General features: G+C 37.5%; 1 protein-coding gene across 2 annotated transcripts; it reads left to right on the forward strand.

The window, feature by feature from the left end:
* Positions 1-4,403: 4,403 nt before the first annotated feature.
* LOC132608970 (uncharacterized) lies at positions 4,404-11,238 on the forward strand. 2 transcript variants are annotated; one of them, XM_060322792.1, is made up of 11 exons: positions 4,404-4,538; positions 5,408-5,506; positions 5,751-6,144; positions 6,251-6,402; positions 6,847-7,050; positions 7,115-7,282; positions 7,607-7,975; positions 8,616-8,695; positions 8,822-9,185; positions 9,570-9,782; positions 10,593-11,238. In XM_060322792.1, the coding sequence occupies exons 2-11, from the start codon at positions 5,462-5,464 to the stop codon at positions 10,917-10,919; spliced, it is 2,316 nt and encodes a 771-aa protein (XP_060178775.1). In that variant the 5' UTR covers positions 4,404-4,538; positions 5,408-5,461; the 3' UTR covers positions 10,920-11,238. The 2 variants fall into 2 exon arrangements, with proteins under 2 accessions (XP_060178775.1, XP_060178776.1); XM_060322793.1 differs by lacking the exon at positions 4,404-4,538 and having other exon boundaries at positions 5,195-5,506.
* The last annotated feature ends 7,240 nt before the right edge of the window (positions 11,239-18,478 follow it).

Below are 18,478 nucleotides of genomic sequence, written 5' to 3' on the forward strand. Positions count from 1 at the left end.
GATTCTATTATCTTTTGTTGAATATTTTATTACAATGTCATCACTCTTCTCGCATTTTGTGTTATTTTCTTATGAAACACCTTAATTATATAGTTGTATCTTACTAGGACTAAAGAAATATTTGAAGTAAAAGTTATATATTTTGTATCAAGACTATTCCAAAAAAAAAAACCCGAAAAACCCGAGAAAATCCGAGGTTGAAAAATCCGAATTTTATTGGTTTGGTTTGGTGTATAAATTAAAAAACCCGATGCAATTGGTTTGGTTTGGTGTTTAAAAAAATCGAACCAACCCGGTCCATATACACCCCTAATCCAGACATTCTCAGAGGACAGCAAGATCCATTGAGAGTCCATTTTAGTGGGCCGAAAAGCAGCCCATCCAAGTACAATCTAAACCAACTAAGGGGGTTAAGTTCATTTTTTTGCACGGATTGTCTTTCAAAGGCACTGGTCTTTAATTTTTGCTCCTCAAATTGTTGGTCTTTAGTATTTGTCTTTCGCATATAAGATAGAAGTTTAGAATAGTTCAAAATAGTGAACCTACTCAATTGGCCACAAGTTTTGCCTTGAGCCCATAAACTACCGATTTAGACGTGAAAATAGGCCATTCCGAACCTTTTGCTCATGGAACAAGAAGGCCGGTGCCACTATCGCCTCTGGTCTTTGCTTTCATATAATTTGTTCGAATGGAAGGAAAGTTAAACGAATGACTTTGCAAGAGTAGTTTTATCGGTGGAAGAAAGCACCGATGGGAGGGAGAAGGTAGTTCCACTGAAGCCCGACCTCTATGATCTAATATGAGTGTGAAAATGTCCCTTTAAGAAAAAGATCTTTACAGAAAAAAGACCTTTACCATAAAAGCTAGATTTATGTCAGATGCACGACAAAAGTTCTTCAAAGTGATTTTTTTCAAGTTAAGCTCATTTTATTAACCAAGAACAAAAATTCAAGACTTAACACTTTCGAGGACACCGCGCGTCATTTCTGTCACGACCCAGCTAGGGGCCGTGACGGGTACCCGGGGCTAGCCACCGAGCACCACTCATTCTAATACTCATCTTACTCATTTAATGCCCTTTTACCAATTTTATACACGAATTGTAGGAAAATCATATTTTATATAGAAACATAAATACTTATATACATTATTTGCCTCTCGGTCATCAAAATAATATATACATAATAATAACATCTTGTGAGACCATCTGACCCACACTGCGTATCTACGAGCCTCTACTGACATACTAAACATATAGACGACACAAGACTCCGTCGTGCCCAAAATATGCATATATACCAAAGAAGAATCATAAGCACCTCCGGACAATGGAGTGCTCTCAATCAGCTGACAGCTACTAAGGGTCTAGACCAAGCTCACCTCCCTGTCTACCTGTGGGCATGAACACAGCGTCCAAAGAAAACGGACGTTAGTACGAACATTGTACTGAGTATGAGAGGCATAAATAATAAAGAAAGACAGTGTTAATATAATGTGAACATCAATATGAAACATCTAAATCTGAATGACAATCATAAAAGAAGTAATGCATGCTGTCTTACTCATACTCATCATAATTTCATATATGCATAATATGCAAGCTGCCCGTCCATATCGGAACGGTGTAATAATCAATAACATTAGCCCGCGTCCAGGCCTCCCGCGTCCGGGGTACCATCTCATGCCGCTCACTAGTGGTGTCTGCCCATGCCAAAAGGTCATGGTGTATCCGTATAGCTGCCCGCCTTGGCGGTGACTGCCCGGCCAACTAGGCGCGGTGTAATATGATCATGACATGCTCATAAAAAATACTTGTAATAATATGCTTATCATAGTACATGCATAAGACTCAAGATCAACTATACTCTGTCGGGGTGGCGTAAGGTCGTGATCCCCCGATTTCATTATGGAGCAATTATTGACATTCTGCCTCACCTTGAAGGAATTAGTACATAAGGTGAGTGTAAGAAATAAATAGCATCATTATCAATATGGCATCATCATATCATATCTCTTATCTCTTATCTTATATAGACATTTATGGACTTAGGCTTCTAGCTTTCCGGAAAATAGGAACTCATGAAGAGGAAAAGAACTTATGCTATAGGATTCATGCCATTAGAAAGAAAGGACTAGCCTCACATACCTTTGCCGTTTAGCTATGTTATCGTTCACTTGCTCTCCCCCAATGTCACGTCGTTACCTTCACGGGAGAATTTGTATTAACATTAGTTAATCGACTATAAGAACGCGTCGTAAATTCTAGAGAAAATTGGGCAGCATTTCCCCTGTAAACTTAACAATCCTCGAAATTCCAACTTAGTCAAACATCAATCAAAATACCAACAACAACAATACCAACAATTTCATATCAAACTAGGATTAAATCCATTCTTAGATTACTCCCAAAACAGCCCAACATGCATTCGGATGCCAATGCTTGTATACACTTCCTTATTTCTGTATATCCATAATATAACAACAACAACTACAGCCAATCCCCCGATATTCCAGCCCACAAAACAGTCCATAACGACTATAAAACAGTCCCCAAAATATCATCGCAAAACAGCCACAAATATTATACCAAACAGCTCCAAAATATAGTCACAAAATAACCACGAAAATTACATAAAACCGCTCCAAAATATTGTCACAAAACAGTCACGAAAATTACATAAAATAGCCCCAAATATCGGCACAAAACAGCCCGGTATACGCTTTGTATACAATATCTTTATACACTTTATTCTCCCAAATTCAAGAACAACAACTTATCAACAACATCAACAACAATATCAACAACCTCATATAGCAATATAAGCACCTATAAATCTCTCAAAGTTCCAATAAAAAAACAACCCTCAAGGCAACCATATGAACCAACTAATTTATGACTTCATAACATAATTCCCTTCATTTTAAACTAGGGAATTCTCCCATGAATAACTTAATTAACAAGAATAGAGTATATTACATACCTTATTGCCCAGAAAACTCAACTAAAATCCTAGCTCCAAGCTTCAATAATCAGCCACACATCAAGCACCAAATACTATAATCCTTTCCTAACTAGTTTCCAATTTCCTAAGATGAAATCTTGCTTTGATTTGGAGGAGTTCAACTTGAAAGATTTAGAGAGCTTTTAGGAGGGTTTAGAGAGAGTTTAGAGTGAGAGAGAGGGGTAGAAAATGAAAAAAAATCAGTTTTTTTTCGTTTTTTTTTTTTTAGTCTCTGATTTTTACTGTTCATCGGTACTGTTCCTCCGCGTCTACTGTTCACCCGCAAAATTATTTCATGGACTCAATTTTTTTTCCTGAGGTGTAACATTCTTCCTGGGTCATTTGCACTAGGGGTGGGCACAGTAAGGTATTTGAAACTTCGGTATGATAGTTTCGATTTTCGGTTTCTAAAAATACTATACCATTACCGTACCAAATCAATTCGGTATTTTAAAGTTTGGCTTCGGTATTTTACGGTACGGTAAATCGGTACCATAGTTTGTCCGACTTCAACTTAAGAAACGTCTCAATTATTATGCACTAAGCACCTTATACATGTAAAAATATTCAAAAGATTACATAAAAAATAGATTTAATCAAGATAGAGTAATCAAAGTTCCAACATTTAAACAATTAGTTTTCTAATAATATTAGTTTATATATTTGTTAGTATTATAATACTAAGATATATGAATTGTATATGTAATTATATACTTAGGTATGGTATTCGGTATTTCGATATTTTCTTTATGAATACCGATTATCAAACTTTTTAAAAATACATATCAAATACCGTACCGAATACCATAATATCGAAATTGCGGCATAAAAAAAATTCGGTTTTGGTATGGTAATCTATATCTACCATACCATGCGCAACCCTAATTTGCACGATTGCCTTTCAAAGGCACTGGTCTTTAATTTTTGCCCCTCGCTAAAAATCCCTTGGTATCGGGTTAGAACCCCCGCTCAGTCAAAAATTAAAAAAATCGCAAGGTAGAGTTTGGATTCACAAGGTAGGTTAAGGCAATTTTTTTTTTTACTTAGTTGAAATTTTACAAATCTCTACCTTAAGGCCTAACTTTTGCCCGAATAGGCCTAATTTTGGGCAAGAAATCTTCTGCCTGAATAGGCCTAACTTTGTCCGAATAGGCTTAACTTTACTACAAACTTCTGCCTTACAAATTTTTTTAATATTTAACTGGTCAGAAATTCCATAAATTTTAGGCGAAAAACAAAAATTAAAGATTTCAATTTTGAAGAACAAAAGCTATGCCTTTGGAGGGCATGCCGCACAAAAAAAAATCCATTTGTTGTCCGTTGAGACACTCAGAGGAGAACAAAGTCCATTAGCATTGAGGGTCCATTTTAATGGGCCGAAAGAGCAGCCCATCCAAATACAATCTGAACCAAAGTAAGGCGGTGCAAAGAATTCGCATTAGGCCCAACTAAATCAATCCCATTATACCGCCCACCAACTTGATCGCCGATTTGTCCTCCGCCAAACTCAACCGAATTACCACCGCGAATTCACCCGTAAGTGAAATTGTGAATTGCCAAAACAGTTATCTTTTTTTTTCTTCCTCTATCTTGATTTATATAGCATGTTTTTTGTCAGTAACTTCTCGATTTTTATTTAATCATCTCTTCCTCTCACGAGTAAAAACTTTAGTCCCTAATTTCAATGAAAAATATAGGAACTAATTAAGTTTACCTAGTAATAGGAATTGGCAAATTAGGAATTTTGAATTAGGTTGCATTGCTTTATTTTTGTTAACCCTAAAGTATGCTCTTTTCATGTGTATTTGGCTCCAAAGTTTTATTTCCAAAATCTCAAGTAAAATTGGAGTGCGGGAATAAAATTGTGATTGTATAAAGAGTTTTATCAAAAATTTCTTACCTCTACCTCGATTTATATAGCATGTTTTTTCTTTCAGTAACTTTTCAATTTTTACACGAGTAAGAAACCTTAGTCCCTAACACGACGCGAAGGGTATTTTGAATTATGCTGGATAGTTGGAGGGTTTTTGAGCCAAAAACATATCGGCGAGGGCATTTTTGAGCCAAAAAGATAACGGAGGGTAAATTTAAGCTATTTCGAATAGTTCAGGGGTATTTTTGACCCTTTTTCCTTTCTAGGGATTAAGTTTACCTAGTAATGGGAAATTAGGAATTCTGGATTAGATTGAATTGCAATTTTTTTGTTTTTTTTTTTTTAAGCCTCAAGTCTGCCAGTATTTTGTGGTCTTTCAGTTGTTGTAATAGAAGCTGTTGATCGAGCTTCGAACCATTCTCCATTGGGCCTTGAGAATTTCTCGATTATTAAAAAAATAAAAGTGATAATCTTTTGTTGCTGCAATCACGCAACTACTCTAATTTGTGGTTTATTTGATCTTGATTTCTAGGGTTTTGAAAAGGTAAAATTCTAGCGGATTTGGTGTTACGAGACAATCAAGAGTATGCTTTCAGGATTGAAGTTCATACCACGCGAAGCAGTGGAAAAGGTAAGCTTAATAACACTTTCTCATCAAACAGTAGAAATACATCGTGAGGAAGTAGCATGAGTCCTGTTGGTGTTAAAGATAAATTTTGTTCTTTTGTGTGACTGTTTTCTTGAAATTTGTGGGAAAACTTTTTTTTGTTTTTGTTTGGGTGGGTAAAATTTTAACTTTTCACTTCTTGGGTTTTTTAGTTGTGTATGAGAGAAGTCATAAATGCCTCTGATGCTCGTGGCCCATTTGGTGTTAGGCAAAGGATGAAAGCTCGGATGATTCTCGAAAACAGAGGAGGAGATCTGGTCATAAGAAGGAAAAGGAGAGAAAGAAAAAGAAAAAATCTCGTTGCACTAGTTCAGATGATGAAGACCTTGAAAAAATAAGAGCGAGGTCAAAGAAAAAGAAGTGGTATGCCTCAGATGAGGATTTGTCCTCGTATTCAGATGGAAGTGACAGTGAGTATGCTTCTGATTATGAGAGAAAGAGCAGTAGTAGGAAGACAAGTAAGAAGAGAAGAAACAAGGATGGAAAAAGTAAAGCAAGAAGTCGAAGTTCTTCATCTGAGTCTGAAAGTGAGAAAAAGAAGAAAAGGAACAAAGACAGACGAAGGCGGAGCGAGGGTGATGAACTGCAAGATAAGTTGCTGGGTACGTATAGATTGAGTTATTCTCCACGTAATTGCGGACAGTCCCTTCCCCAAAATGAACTGAAGGGAGTAATTTACTGAGTTATTTTTCTCTGTGGAATTTTTAGATAACAACTTTGATGGATCTAAGTCGCGTAATGATCATGAACTCGTGAGAAGAGAAATGGGGTTGGATTGGATGCTGCAGCCAAAAGACAACATGGATAAGATTCCTGAACCAGCTTCTAACTGTTCAGCTGAGGAGACTCCAGCTGAAGAGGTATATTTCTAGTTGATTTCATAATCTCGTGCGACTTTGGATGTCGTCTCTTTCCATTTTCATATCTTCATTGTGGGACAGTATTGCGGGCTTGCTTATCAAGCCTTATGCCTTTGTTTTATTATGTAATTTGCTTTAATCAGCTCGTTCATGTTAACGATGCAAGAGCTAGAGCTAGTTGCCATGTCATATATTGTTCACATTGAAAAATCCATCATGCTATGAGTTCCTTTTCATCCAGTCTTCAGGGATTCTTCTGTTTGTTCGTTATTTTACTTATGTCTTTATTCCAATTTATCAGGAGATCTAGTTTGAACGCATGGTGACTAAACCTCCTGAATCTTTATTATACCAAGTGCTGCTACTCCTGTTCAATTCTCGCACTGCTTGATATTGTTATGTACTTACTGGACCAGATTGGCATCTGTATGCTTCTTGTTTTAGGTGACAAAAGTAAATCCTAGAGAATTGAACCCATATTTGAAGGATGGCGGAAGTGGTTATCCTGATGATCCAGAAGGAACAAAGAGTGGTGGCAGCCAACTTCTGTCTACAACTGCTGTTGGTGATGGAGGTGCAAGTTGGAGGCTTAAAGCCTTGAGACGAGCTCAAGAACAAGCAGATCGTGAAGGACGGAAGCTTGATGAGGTTGGCATTTGAGTAGTTGTCTTGCACTTCTACTGCAGTCACTTTCTAACTTTTACAATTACAGGTGGCAGCAGAACGCTGGGGCTCAATTAGTCAGCTTGCTGTTTCTGCATCTTCCGGTAAAGCTGCACCAACCCGTGCTCATCTTCATGCTATCAATGATAGGAGGAGAGGGGTAATGGATGACAAAGAAGCTGGTGCAAACAAAAGAAATCAGACTTATGCTAGAAAGGTAATTTCAGATAAGAGCTGGTGAATTTACTATAAGACAACATTAGTTTCTTTGTATTGCTTTGGTTATTCTTCACAGTTTACACTTGTATATTTGTAATTTTAGTATTTGGCGGAATGACTTTTGAATATCAAGTTTTTGTTAAATTAGTGTTGGTTTTTTTCTCTTAACAATGTATTACTCTGAGATCTGAGAACTAGACCTCACTCCTTATAAGTTCAAAAGGAAAGCTCTGCTGTTCCCTTTATTAAAGAGGAAACAATTTGGCTATTTTTGATTTGTGTTTTATTGGTGTTAGTAGTCTCATAAAGCATGTGCTTGCAGGAGACATCCCCTGGTCGTTCTAAAATGCGAGTGCCCAACCTTAAAGATTCTTTTTCATGGCGCAAAGAGAAAATATCCAATGCGGATGCGGGACTTATTGCCACTGCAATTTCTAGTGTAAATAAATTCTCCAACGACGGAAATTTTATGCGTGAATTTATGCATGAAAAGAGTGATGATTCCAACCATGCTCGTGATTCTTCTAATCTGAAGCCAGGGGTCTTGGAATCAAAACCAGATTTACCGGTATATGAGAAACCAAGTGAAGATGCAACAAATGTCAAACCAGCCTTGACTGCAAATCAGTTAGCTGCAAAAGTGATGCAGCTGCGAATGAAAGGGATGCATGATGAAGCGGAAAAACTGCTGGTGAGCAATAAATTCCTTCACTTTTGTGGATTACTCAAAACAACTTGACAGTTAGTCAAGACCATGTGTATCTGAAGTGATATCACTGATTTTTGATGTTGCAGGCTTTTTAAAACATATCAATAGTTTGTAACATGTTATGTGCTTTATCTAATGGTTGTAGTGGCCATAATGATTCATCTATCCTGGGTCTATTTTCTAGCCAGTAATTTTTCTAATTTGATGGCATTATCAGATTATATTTTTCTTGCTTCCTTACCTTTTTCTTCAAAAAGTTAGTGACGAAGTTAAAACATCTCCTTGGTAGCAGCTGCCGTTTCTGTAAGCAAGTAAAGTAGGGAGCTTTATTATAAGATTCAATGACACTTATCTCGAGCTGACTGTTTTTTTTTTTAAACAAAAATGATATCTTTTTTTTTTTTTTTTTTTTTTTTTTTTAAATAAACTGATTATATTACCAAAGTGAACGTTGGAGTACAAAAAAATTGAACACTGGACAGTAATCCCAGTACTTCAACTTAATAAACTTTCTATGCTACTACACCTATCATACTGAGCAAAGCACACCAACAAAGCACAGCTGACTGTTTAGGTTTCCATGATTGTGATCAACTTACAATGTCTCACTTTCTTTTTCCAGAAAGAAGCCGAGGAGATGAAAATTAAACAAACTGCTAATGATTTGTTGAGTAGACCACAGATTGATGGGAGCACAAGCAGGTATTTTTGGATCTGAATTGTCAGTTGGGGCTCGCTTGACTTGGGAAATGGCTCCCCCTTTTTTTTTTTTTTTTTTTTGTTTCAATGCCTACCCATAATAAATGTATTGGCTCTGATTTTTTTTAGATATGTGATGCATGACCTATCTGCTCGCCAAAAGAATAAATCAGAGGATGCGGATGTGCATCTTGCTCAGAAGATAGTGCAAAACAAAAAGTATACTACGTTTGGTCAGGCGGATGATGAGTATGATTATGATGATGGGCCGAGGACAAAGTCCCGGAAGAAAGGAGGGTCGGAGAATAAAAGATCTCTTGAGACTGCTAATCATGCAAGGCGCATTTTGACTCAACAGGAGAGATGCCAATTCTGCTTTGAGAATCCAACAAGACCAAAGCACCTGGTGGTTGCAATTGCAAACTTCACTTACTTATCATTGCCAGTATGGCGGCCGATTGCTCCAGGTCATTGCTGCATCTTGACAATGCAGGTAACTTTGAGCTCTTCTCTGGCCATATATCTATGAAGTTATATTTTTGTTCATTCATCTGAACTTTACAATCAACCAATTAATTGGATTCTGAAGAAATAATCTTCAGTTTGCTAGATCTCCTTGGGTGGACTGTCTTATTAGCAAAGCTGAGCTCCATATTCCTTATTTGTCCGCTTTTTAGTGTTTCAAGAGATCGTTTATATCAGAAGTTTTTTAATTTGACTTGTAACGATAAAAAGAAGAGATCATTTATATCAGAAAAAAATTATCTTCTTTTGCTTTAGATACTGCAGGACATTAAAAATCTTGTTATAGTGCTATCTTTGCTGCCAATTTCTTTGCTGTTTTTGTTGTAATGATCATTGTTTTCTCTCGGAACAGCATGAATCAGCTACAAGATCTTTGGATGATAATGTCTGGGAGGAGTTTAGGAACTTCAAGAAGTGCCTCATTATGATGTTTGCAAAGCAAGAGAAGGATGTTGTCTTCCTCGAGACTGTGATGAGTTTGGCCCGGCAGAAGCGGCATTGTTTGGTAGAGTGCATTCCGTTGCCCAAAGAAGTTGCAAAGCAAGCACCCTTGTACTTTAAGAAGGTATGCAAAACCATCCTATGTGTTGTCCGTTTTATTTTTCTATCAACTGTCTGTCGAATCAAGTTTGGATTGAGTTGGAATTTAAAAAATATGATGTTGCCTCTTTCGTAAATTTGATATGAAGGAAGTTTTGATAAAGCATCTGAAGGGTTACCAGTTGGCTTTTTGTCAAATATGATTAGGATTTGGTCAGGAACTTTGAAATATGAACTGCTGTTATGGTGCAGTGGTAGTAAGTCTCGTTTTTTGGTCTTCTACTGTTAACAAATCATAGGATGTGCTTGTAAATTGCCCCAGGATTTGGTCTAGTGGTAAGGACATAACACGTGATGTGGGATAGGCGCGTGTGACGGGGTTGAACCCTGCCGTAGACAAAAGTCTGGTTTTAAGTGGAGAAGGGGGGGAGGGGCAGGTCATTATTCATCAAGTTTCGAACCGTCATCACTGACCATTGGGATTTCTCAGTCATAAAAAGGTCATACGATGTGCTAGGCTTATATTGAAACTGATTTTCTCACGATTGCATATTTTCTTTTTAATTAATGCTCATGTATCTTTGTGAAAGAAAACATAGAACTGTCTTTTGGCTCTTGATAGTAGACCCGTTGGATTTTCAGAATCAAGTTGCTTAGGATTTGTTTCTTGCAAAGAATGAAGATAGTCATTTACTGCTAGAGATACTCGTATGGTTATTACTTCCATGCAAGCTCATACTTGTTCTTTTCCCTTTCTTCTAAGTCCAATTTGTCGCCATGACTTATTGAAGTAGTGTTCTTCTCTACACTTGCTCCTAACAAATACTCACTGTAGGCAATTGATGAAGCGGAAGATGAATGGAGTCAACACAATGCTAAGAAGCTCATAGATACAAGTGTAAAGGGGTTGCGGGCTTCAATCCCAAAGGATTTTCCCTACTTCCATGTTGAATTTGGCTTAAACAAGGGGTTCGTTCATGTAATTGACGATGAAAAACAGTTCAGTAGCAGTTTTGGCCTCAATGTGGTAAGAGGGATGCTGAAGTTGCCGCCTGAAGACATGCATCAGCGTCAGAGGCGTGAATCAGTGGACACACAAAGAGAAGCTGTTGCAAGTTTTGCTAGAGATTGGGGGCCTTTTGACTGGACTAAACAGCTTTGATTGACTAACATTAGTTGTATGTACCGGTTAAGTTTCTTATTTTTAGCTGAAAGTACGTCGGTGGAGGTCTTCTTTGTAAAGATAAAAGCGATTGATCATATTCATAGTATTACTACATTTGCATCACAGTTATTTACTTGAATTTGACCTTGGAAATGTAGATTGGTTTTCTTTTTGGGGTAAAAGCCTCGTGGTAGAGTAGCCAGATGGAAGGGAAAGTTTAATGTCTAGCTTTATTGTCGAACTTGCTGTAATTTAAATTTACTTCGAATTTTGGAAAATTGTGAGTTTTACTTGATGAAGTTCCTCACTTTTGCTATCTTTGTTCGAGCATTGTATATCTAACACTTACCATCAAATCTCAAGTGTTAAGCTACTTATTTCTAAAAAAATTCCAAATGATTTATAATAGTAGTACAAGTAGTAGTTTTTGACATCGAATAACCATTGTTCAAAATCAAAATAAAAAAAAAATAATAAGTTGTCTTGTTAAGGATAGGCATATCTACTTTTGGTGGATGAGCTTTTAAGATGTAGCATCCATAGTTCAAACTCTGAAACCATGGTAGTTGGGCTTTAAGTTTGGAGGACAATGATTATGCAAGAAACTCCTAGGAGAGTTCCCCAGTAACTAAGAGAGAGAAAGTCTTGCTTCTCTCTAGCTTTTGGGTACTTTTTTTCCAACGTTAACCTGCTGTGACCAAACAATCATCTCCGACCAGAGATGAGATCGATCTTCACCGGCGTCCCACCTAGACCACCAACCCCATGACCCCCCGACCCGCCTGTGTCTCTAGCTCAAGCTTTTCCCCCTCTTCCCCGACTTCCTACTGTGCCAAATAATGCCCCTTTCAATATTACCACTGTCATTGCAAATCAAAAAGAAAATGCCCCAAATTCAGCAAACCCAACAACCCCGCTGAATTTTCTGAATATTATGGAAAAACCAAACAATAATTTCAAGAGAAAGATCACGCTAACTCACAGACCATATGAATTTGTTGGAGGAAAAGCGGTAGTAAGCTTTACAAAGGAAGAACATGACAAACTTGCGGAGACAGGCTGATTGACTGTTATCGATAAGTTCCCTCGAATCAGACCTTCTATCGATCGCATTCGTTCTGAATTCAATCGAATCATTAAGACTAAAGGTACTGTTCAAATTGGAGCGTATAACATGCACCATGTTTTCATTGATTTTGATTTGGATGAAGACCATAAGAATGTTTATGGTAGGGAAGCAATTCCTATTTGTGGTATGCAAATGAGACTTCAAAGTGGACCACCGATTTTAAACCCGAGAAAGAAACTTCTCTTGCCACGGTGTGGATTACCCTGCCAGAATTGCCATGGCACTACTTTGAATGGGATGCCTTGAGAAGAATTGTCGATCCCATAGGTGCTCTCATTATCACTGATAAGGCGACATTGTCAAAGACCCGACCCACCACTTCTAAGGTGAAGGTAGAAATTGACTTGACTAGGCCTCTTCGTCATGAAGTTATGATAAAAACAAATGATTCCACTGGCAAGGAAGTGATCATCCTCGGAGAATCGAACATGAAACTATCCCCGAATATTGTAACCATTGCAAAATCCAAGGTCATTGTGAGAACAAATGTAGAATCCTTCACCCTGAATTAAGGAAGAATGTCAAAATGCCAATCACAGTTGTGAATTCTGGAAATTCGGAGGACAAGGGTAATAACAAAGACCCGACCTCCCTCAATACGATGCAAGTTGATGACAATTCTGATGCTTTTATCATCAACACTATCAACTCTCATACCAATAATATGAAAAATGGAAAATCTGAAGGTGATTAAGGGTGGACTACAGTAGGAAAAGACAAAGGCAAGCACAAGCAAAGAAAAAATTCTCTAGTTTCTCAACAGGCTGGTACAAATAGTATTCAAATCAGCAACAAATTTGAAACTCAACGGGGGCAAAATGAGAATCAAGAAGAGAAGGTAGACAATACAAAAGCTATGGATACAGAGATAAGTATTGAGAAGCAAACGCAACAGACACATGAAATGCCAACGAGGAACAATGTTGAGAACCAAGAAAATCAGAACCAAGAAATGCTCGCTGAGTTTACTTTTGAGAACCAAAAAATAGAGGCTACTAATTCAGGAAAAGAACTCACTCTCAATGACAATACCTTAACTTTCAGGAGAAGTATAAGAACTAAGAAAAACTCTTCATTTGTGAAATCTAAACCACCTTATGAAATAAAAGTGCCACGGAAAAAAGTTTATCCAACAAGCAAGTCTAGCAATAAGGGTGAAGATACTTCACTTGAGCTAATTGCTCTTCAAGAGGTTCTAGTTCTGGGACCCAAAACTGATAATTCTCTTTAGATGACTTGTGTTTCAGAGCTGGATGGTCAGTTTGATAACAATCTCATGATACAAAATCATGGAACTGAGAATGGGAATCCTAAAGAAAACAAACCAGAGGACTCCATTCTTAGAATTGTGAACAGATTACCAGAAAAACCACCTGATCCTGGGATGGGTGAGGTCTATAATGAAACAAATGATATTGAATTTGTAGATGCTCAGTCTCAACAGGAAGGAAAGGGCAAAGATGAATATGCTCACTTTGAATCTAAGTCTGAGGAAGATGTAGAAGAAACTCAAACCTCTACTGAAGCTAATCCCCCGAATATTGAAATTGAAAAGATGGAAGAGGATCAACAAAAGTTGGATGTACCTATGATTCCTACCCAACAGGTGATTGCTGAAATGAAATTTAGCCATACTAAAACAGTGACCAAAGATCAAACAGGAAGGAGTCGGGTGATCATTCCCAACGATAACGGACCTTCAAGCAAAGGTCTTAACCCATCAATTTCCAAATGATTTACACATTATCCTGGAATGTTAGGAGTGTTAAATCACTCAGTGCTTTTGAGAGACTAAAGACTGTAAAAAATCAATATAACATATCTTTCATCTCTCTTCAAGAACCTATTGTAAAAGTTGAACACATGGATAAGTGTATGAGACTTTTAGGCATGCAAGGTTGCCATTCCAATATCAATAACAAAATTTGGATCTTTTGGTCCAATGATTACATCATTGATAACATTAGTGATACTGATCAACAAGTTACTTGAAAAATCACTTATATTAACACATGCCAAGAATATCATGTGACCACTGTATATGCTAAGTGCAGAACTCTCCTAAGGAAATGCTTGTGGAGTGATTTGGAGAACCTGGCCAACGATATGACTGGTCCCTGGGCAATTGTAGGGGATTTTAATGTGATCTCTGATGCTACAGAGAAAGAAGGTGGAACCAGCTACAAGATTGACAAATCCTTTCATTTCATCAACTGCCTAAATGAATGTGACCTTCAAGATGCTGGTTACACAGGAAATGTTTTTACCTGGTGCAACAACAGGGATCATCCTAACACTATCTAGAAGAGACTAGACAGAATGGTTTTTAATGCTGAATGGTATACCATGTTTGACCATACAACAGTTTCTCACTTAGCTAGAGCTTGTTCTGATCATGCACCTCTTCTAATCAACTTCAAGAAAAGCAGTGAAGAACATATCAAGTATTTCAAATTTCTCAATTTCTGGACCAAACATGAGGAATTCAATAGAGTTGTTAGAAGCTTCTGGGAGGAGAACTTTCAAAGCAACCTAATGTGGAATTTACAACAAAAACTTAAAAAAGTTGCTGCTAGACTCGGTATATGGTCTAGAGAGGCTTTTGGAGACATTTACTCTGAAGCTCACAGTCTTGAAAAGGAAATTATTGATCAGGAGGCCAATATGATTGAAAATAATTCAGGTATTGCTAGAACCATGCTAAACAAGTCCAAGGCTCAGTATGTTCAATACCTTAACTATCAGGACTCTATGCTCAGACAGAAAGCTAGAGTCAAATGGTTCACAGACGGGGACTCTAATACTGCCTTCTTTCATAGTGTCATTAAAGAAAGAAGGAGAAAGCTTAATATCAACAGAATTCAAAATGAGCATTATCAATGGGTGGAAGGGACTAAAGAAGTCTCAGAGGCTGCTGTAAGATATTTCAAGAATTTATTTAGCCAAGAGCCTGAATATACTGATTACTTTGAGCTAAACAGTATTAATGCTATTGTGACTGATGTTGATAATAATGAACAAGTGGTTTTTCCCACCGAGGAAGAAATCAAAGAATGTGTGGGGAACATGGATACTAATAGCTCCCCAGGCCCTGATGGATTCACTGCTCACTTCTTCCAGTAAGCTTGGAGTATTGTAGGGGTTGATATCACCAAGGCTATTCATTCATTCTTTTGTGGTGCTAATTTACCAAGATTCATCACCCATACTTGCATTGTAATGCTCCCGAAAGTGTCTTATCCTCAGAGTTTTTCAGACATTAGGCCAATCAGCCTTTGTAATGTCACTAGTAAATTTCTTGCTAAGATTCTCAATGCAAGGCTTAGTAAGATCCTTCCTAAAATTATTAGTGACAACCAAGGTGGCTTTGTGAAAGGGAGATCCATCACAGAGAATATCCTTCTAGCTCAAGAGATCATCAATGACATCAACAAAGATAATTACAAGGGCAATATTGCTTTAAAACTAGATATGGCAAAGGCTTATGACAGGGTTTCTTGGCCATACCTTTGTATTCTTATGAAAAGAGTGGGTTTATGTGAAATGTGGGTAAATATGATTCACAGACATGTCTCAAGCAATTGATATTCTCTTCTAGTCTATGGTACAAAACAGGCTTTCTTTAAATCAGAAAGAGGACTACGACAGGGAGATCCTATTTCCCCTTTACTATTTCTTTTATGTGCTGAATTTCTCTTTCAAAAACTCAATGAATTGAATAACAATATTAACTTTAATGGCTTTTGCATGAGTAAACATGGTCCTTCTATCAACCACCTTGCCTTTGCTGATGATATAATTCTCTTTTCCAGTGGATGCAGGTACTCTTTATCTTTGTTGTTGCAAGCTCTTTCAGTCTATGAGAACATATCTGGACAACAAATTAATAAAAACAAATCTTGCTTGATTATGGCTCCTAACTCTCAAAAAGAGGATATCTCTAGGATCACCAGAATAACAGGGATGAATCATCAACCTTTCCCTATCAAATACCTCGGATGTCCTCTTTATGTGGGGAGAAAGATGATTGCTTAATTCTCTGAAATGGTGGAAAAGGTGATCAAAAGGATATCTGCATCTTTCCAGTGGCGGGAGAGCAGTACTTATTAGACATGTTTTAACGGCACTCCACACTCATATGCTAGCAGTCATTCATCCTCCAAAAAGAGTCCTTAACTAGACAGACAAAATGATTGCTAGATTTTTTTGGAGTGGTTCTTATGAGAAAAGAAGGTATCATTGGGCTTCTTGGGATAGACTTAGTCTTCCTTATGAAGAGGGGGGTGCTAACTTTAGGAAGATCCACGATATGTGTGATTCCTTTACTGCTAAGCAATGGTGGAATCTTAGGATTGGCAACTCTCTTTAGAGAAATTTTTGTATGGCAAAATATTTTCATAGAGTCCATCCTTTGATCAAACGCTGGTATTCAAGACAATCTCAATCTTGGAATGCCATGAGCCACATTAGGGATAATATTGATCATCTCATTTTTTGGAAATTTGGTAGGGGTGATGATGCATTTTGGTATGACAACTGGACCAATATTGGTCCCTTATATAAGTTTCTACCGGAAGAGATCAAACTAGGTCAAGCAAAAATCTCAGATATGATTATAAATAGACAGTGGCATTTAGGACTTTGGGACAGAATTCTACATGATGAAGTATATGTATCCTGAATAGCAACTCCATTTTGAATCTCGATATCCCCGATAAGCCTATCTGGAAAGCTAATCAACAAGGCTTTTTTTCTGTTGCATCTGCCTGGAACATCCTTAGAAAGAAAGGGCAGAAAAACTGGATTGATACCATGACATGGCAAAAACGTCTTTCTTTTAAGATGTGTTTCATAATCTGGAGGGCTTTGAGAGATAAAATTCTTATAGATGCTAGAATTTCTCAAATGAACATTGTAAACCCTTCTAGATGTATATGTTGTAAAAACCCGGATACTGAGAATGTTAATCATCTTTTTTATGCAGGAGACTATGCATTTCAATTGTGGAAACATATGGGGGGGGGGGGGGGGGGGGGGGGCTTTGGCATCAATGTTGAACAGAGCTCCTATAGGAAGATTCTCATAAATTGGTGGAAGATCAAGGCCCCAAATCCAGTCATAAATATTCTTGTGAAATGCATTCCCATTGCCACTTCTTGGGAAATATGGAGGACAAGATGTGCTGCAAAATATGGTAATGAACCTATAAACTTTAACAACTCTGTTTGTCTCATATCCTTCTCTGTTTTGCAGGTAATAAAAAACCAATTCAACAACTTTCAAGGAAACCATAGCTGGAAAAAAGTGATATACCTCAATTCTTGTAACATTAACTTCAAGAAAACCTTCACTGTGAGCTAGCTCAAACCCCCAGTGAACTTTGTCAAATTGAATTCTGATGGTAGCTGCAAAGAAGGAAGGTGTGGAGGTGGTGGAGTCATTAGAAATCACTAAGGCCACCTCGTTCATGCCTATACAGTGAAAGCAGGTGCAGGAACCAACAACTTAGCAGAAGCACTAGCCCTCCTACATGGAGTTCGATGGTGCATAACTGCTGAGCATAAGGAGATTTATGCTGAAAGTGATTCAAAAATCCTTGTTGATGTTATCAATGGTACTACAAAGCCTCCATGGAGCATCTGAGATGAAGTGAAAGAGCTAAGAAGATACAAGAACCAAGTTAATTTTATTCTTAAGCATTGCTTTAGGGAAGCAAATCAAGTTGCGGACAAACTTGCTTCCTTAAGCCATAATTTTGAGCAGCCTCAGGACTTCAATGCTTTTGCAGAACTGCCCAGTACAGTGAGGGGCCTCATGACAGTTGACAGATGGAGTCTACCTTCCATTCGCAAGACTAACAAAAGAAAGGCAGATATCACCTTTGAGCCGCCTTAAAGAATGATTTCTGCACTTAATTTAGAAATAGGAGTAGGATCAACAGGAGGTCTCCCACCTCTTGGATATACAATTACCCAGCCTATACCTATAAAGCTAGTAACATAGATGATTTGCGCATTTACCTCGTTTCTCTTTTGTATCAAGAATAGGCATGCCTATTCTTCTTTTGTAAGGGAGCTAGTCGTATAGATCAACTCCCTCAAAGCTCTTGTATTGGCATTTGGAAGATGAATAAAATGTGCAGTTTATTTTTTAAAAAAAATTCCCATGAAATTGTTATTTAAAATTTGTCCTTTTTTTTTCCGTATATTTCAACAATAAATTTCGATTGGCCATAGCCATAGGCAACAATTCATCTTAGCTTATCTTCGCATTCAATTAGCGATCAATTCTTTAGGTTTATTGAAGGAACAAGTGAATGATTGAACACCCCAAATGAATCTAACACATACATCACAACTTGGATTCTCTAATCTCTTATTTGTTTTCTCTTCTTCAAGGCAAGGCAATGGAGACAAAGATCTGTGTA

This window comes from Lycium barbarum, chromosome 9 (genome assembly GCF_019175385.1).
Source record: "Lycium barbarum isolate Lr01 chromosome 9, ASM1917538v2, whole genome shotgun sequence".
NCBI classification, from domain to species: Eukaryota; Viridiplantae; Streptophyta; class Magnoliopsida; order Solanales; family Solanaceae; genus Lycium; species Lycium barbarum.

Coding starts and splice junctions, on each gene's coding strand:
- LOC132608970 (XM_060322792.1), top strand. CDS start 5,462: ATGCTTTCAGGATTGAAGTTCATACCACGCGAAGCAGTGGAAAAG. Junction 7,051..7,114: donor AAGGACGGAAGCTTGATGAG/GTTGGCATTTGA, acceptor TTACAATTACAG/GTGGCAGCAGAACGCTGGGG. Junction 8,696..8,821: donor ATTGATGGGAGCACAAGCAG/GTATTTTTGGAT, acceptor GATTTTTTTTAG/ATATGTGATGCATGACCTAT.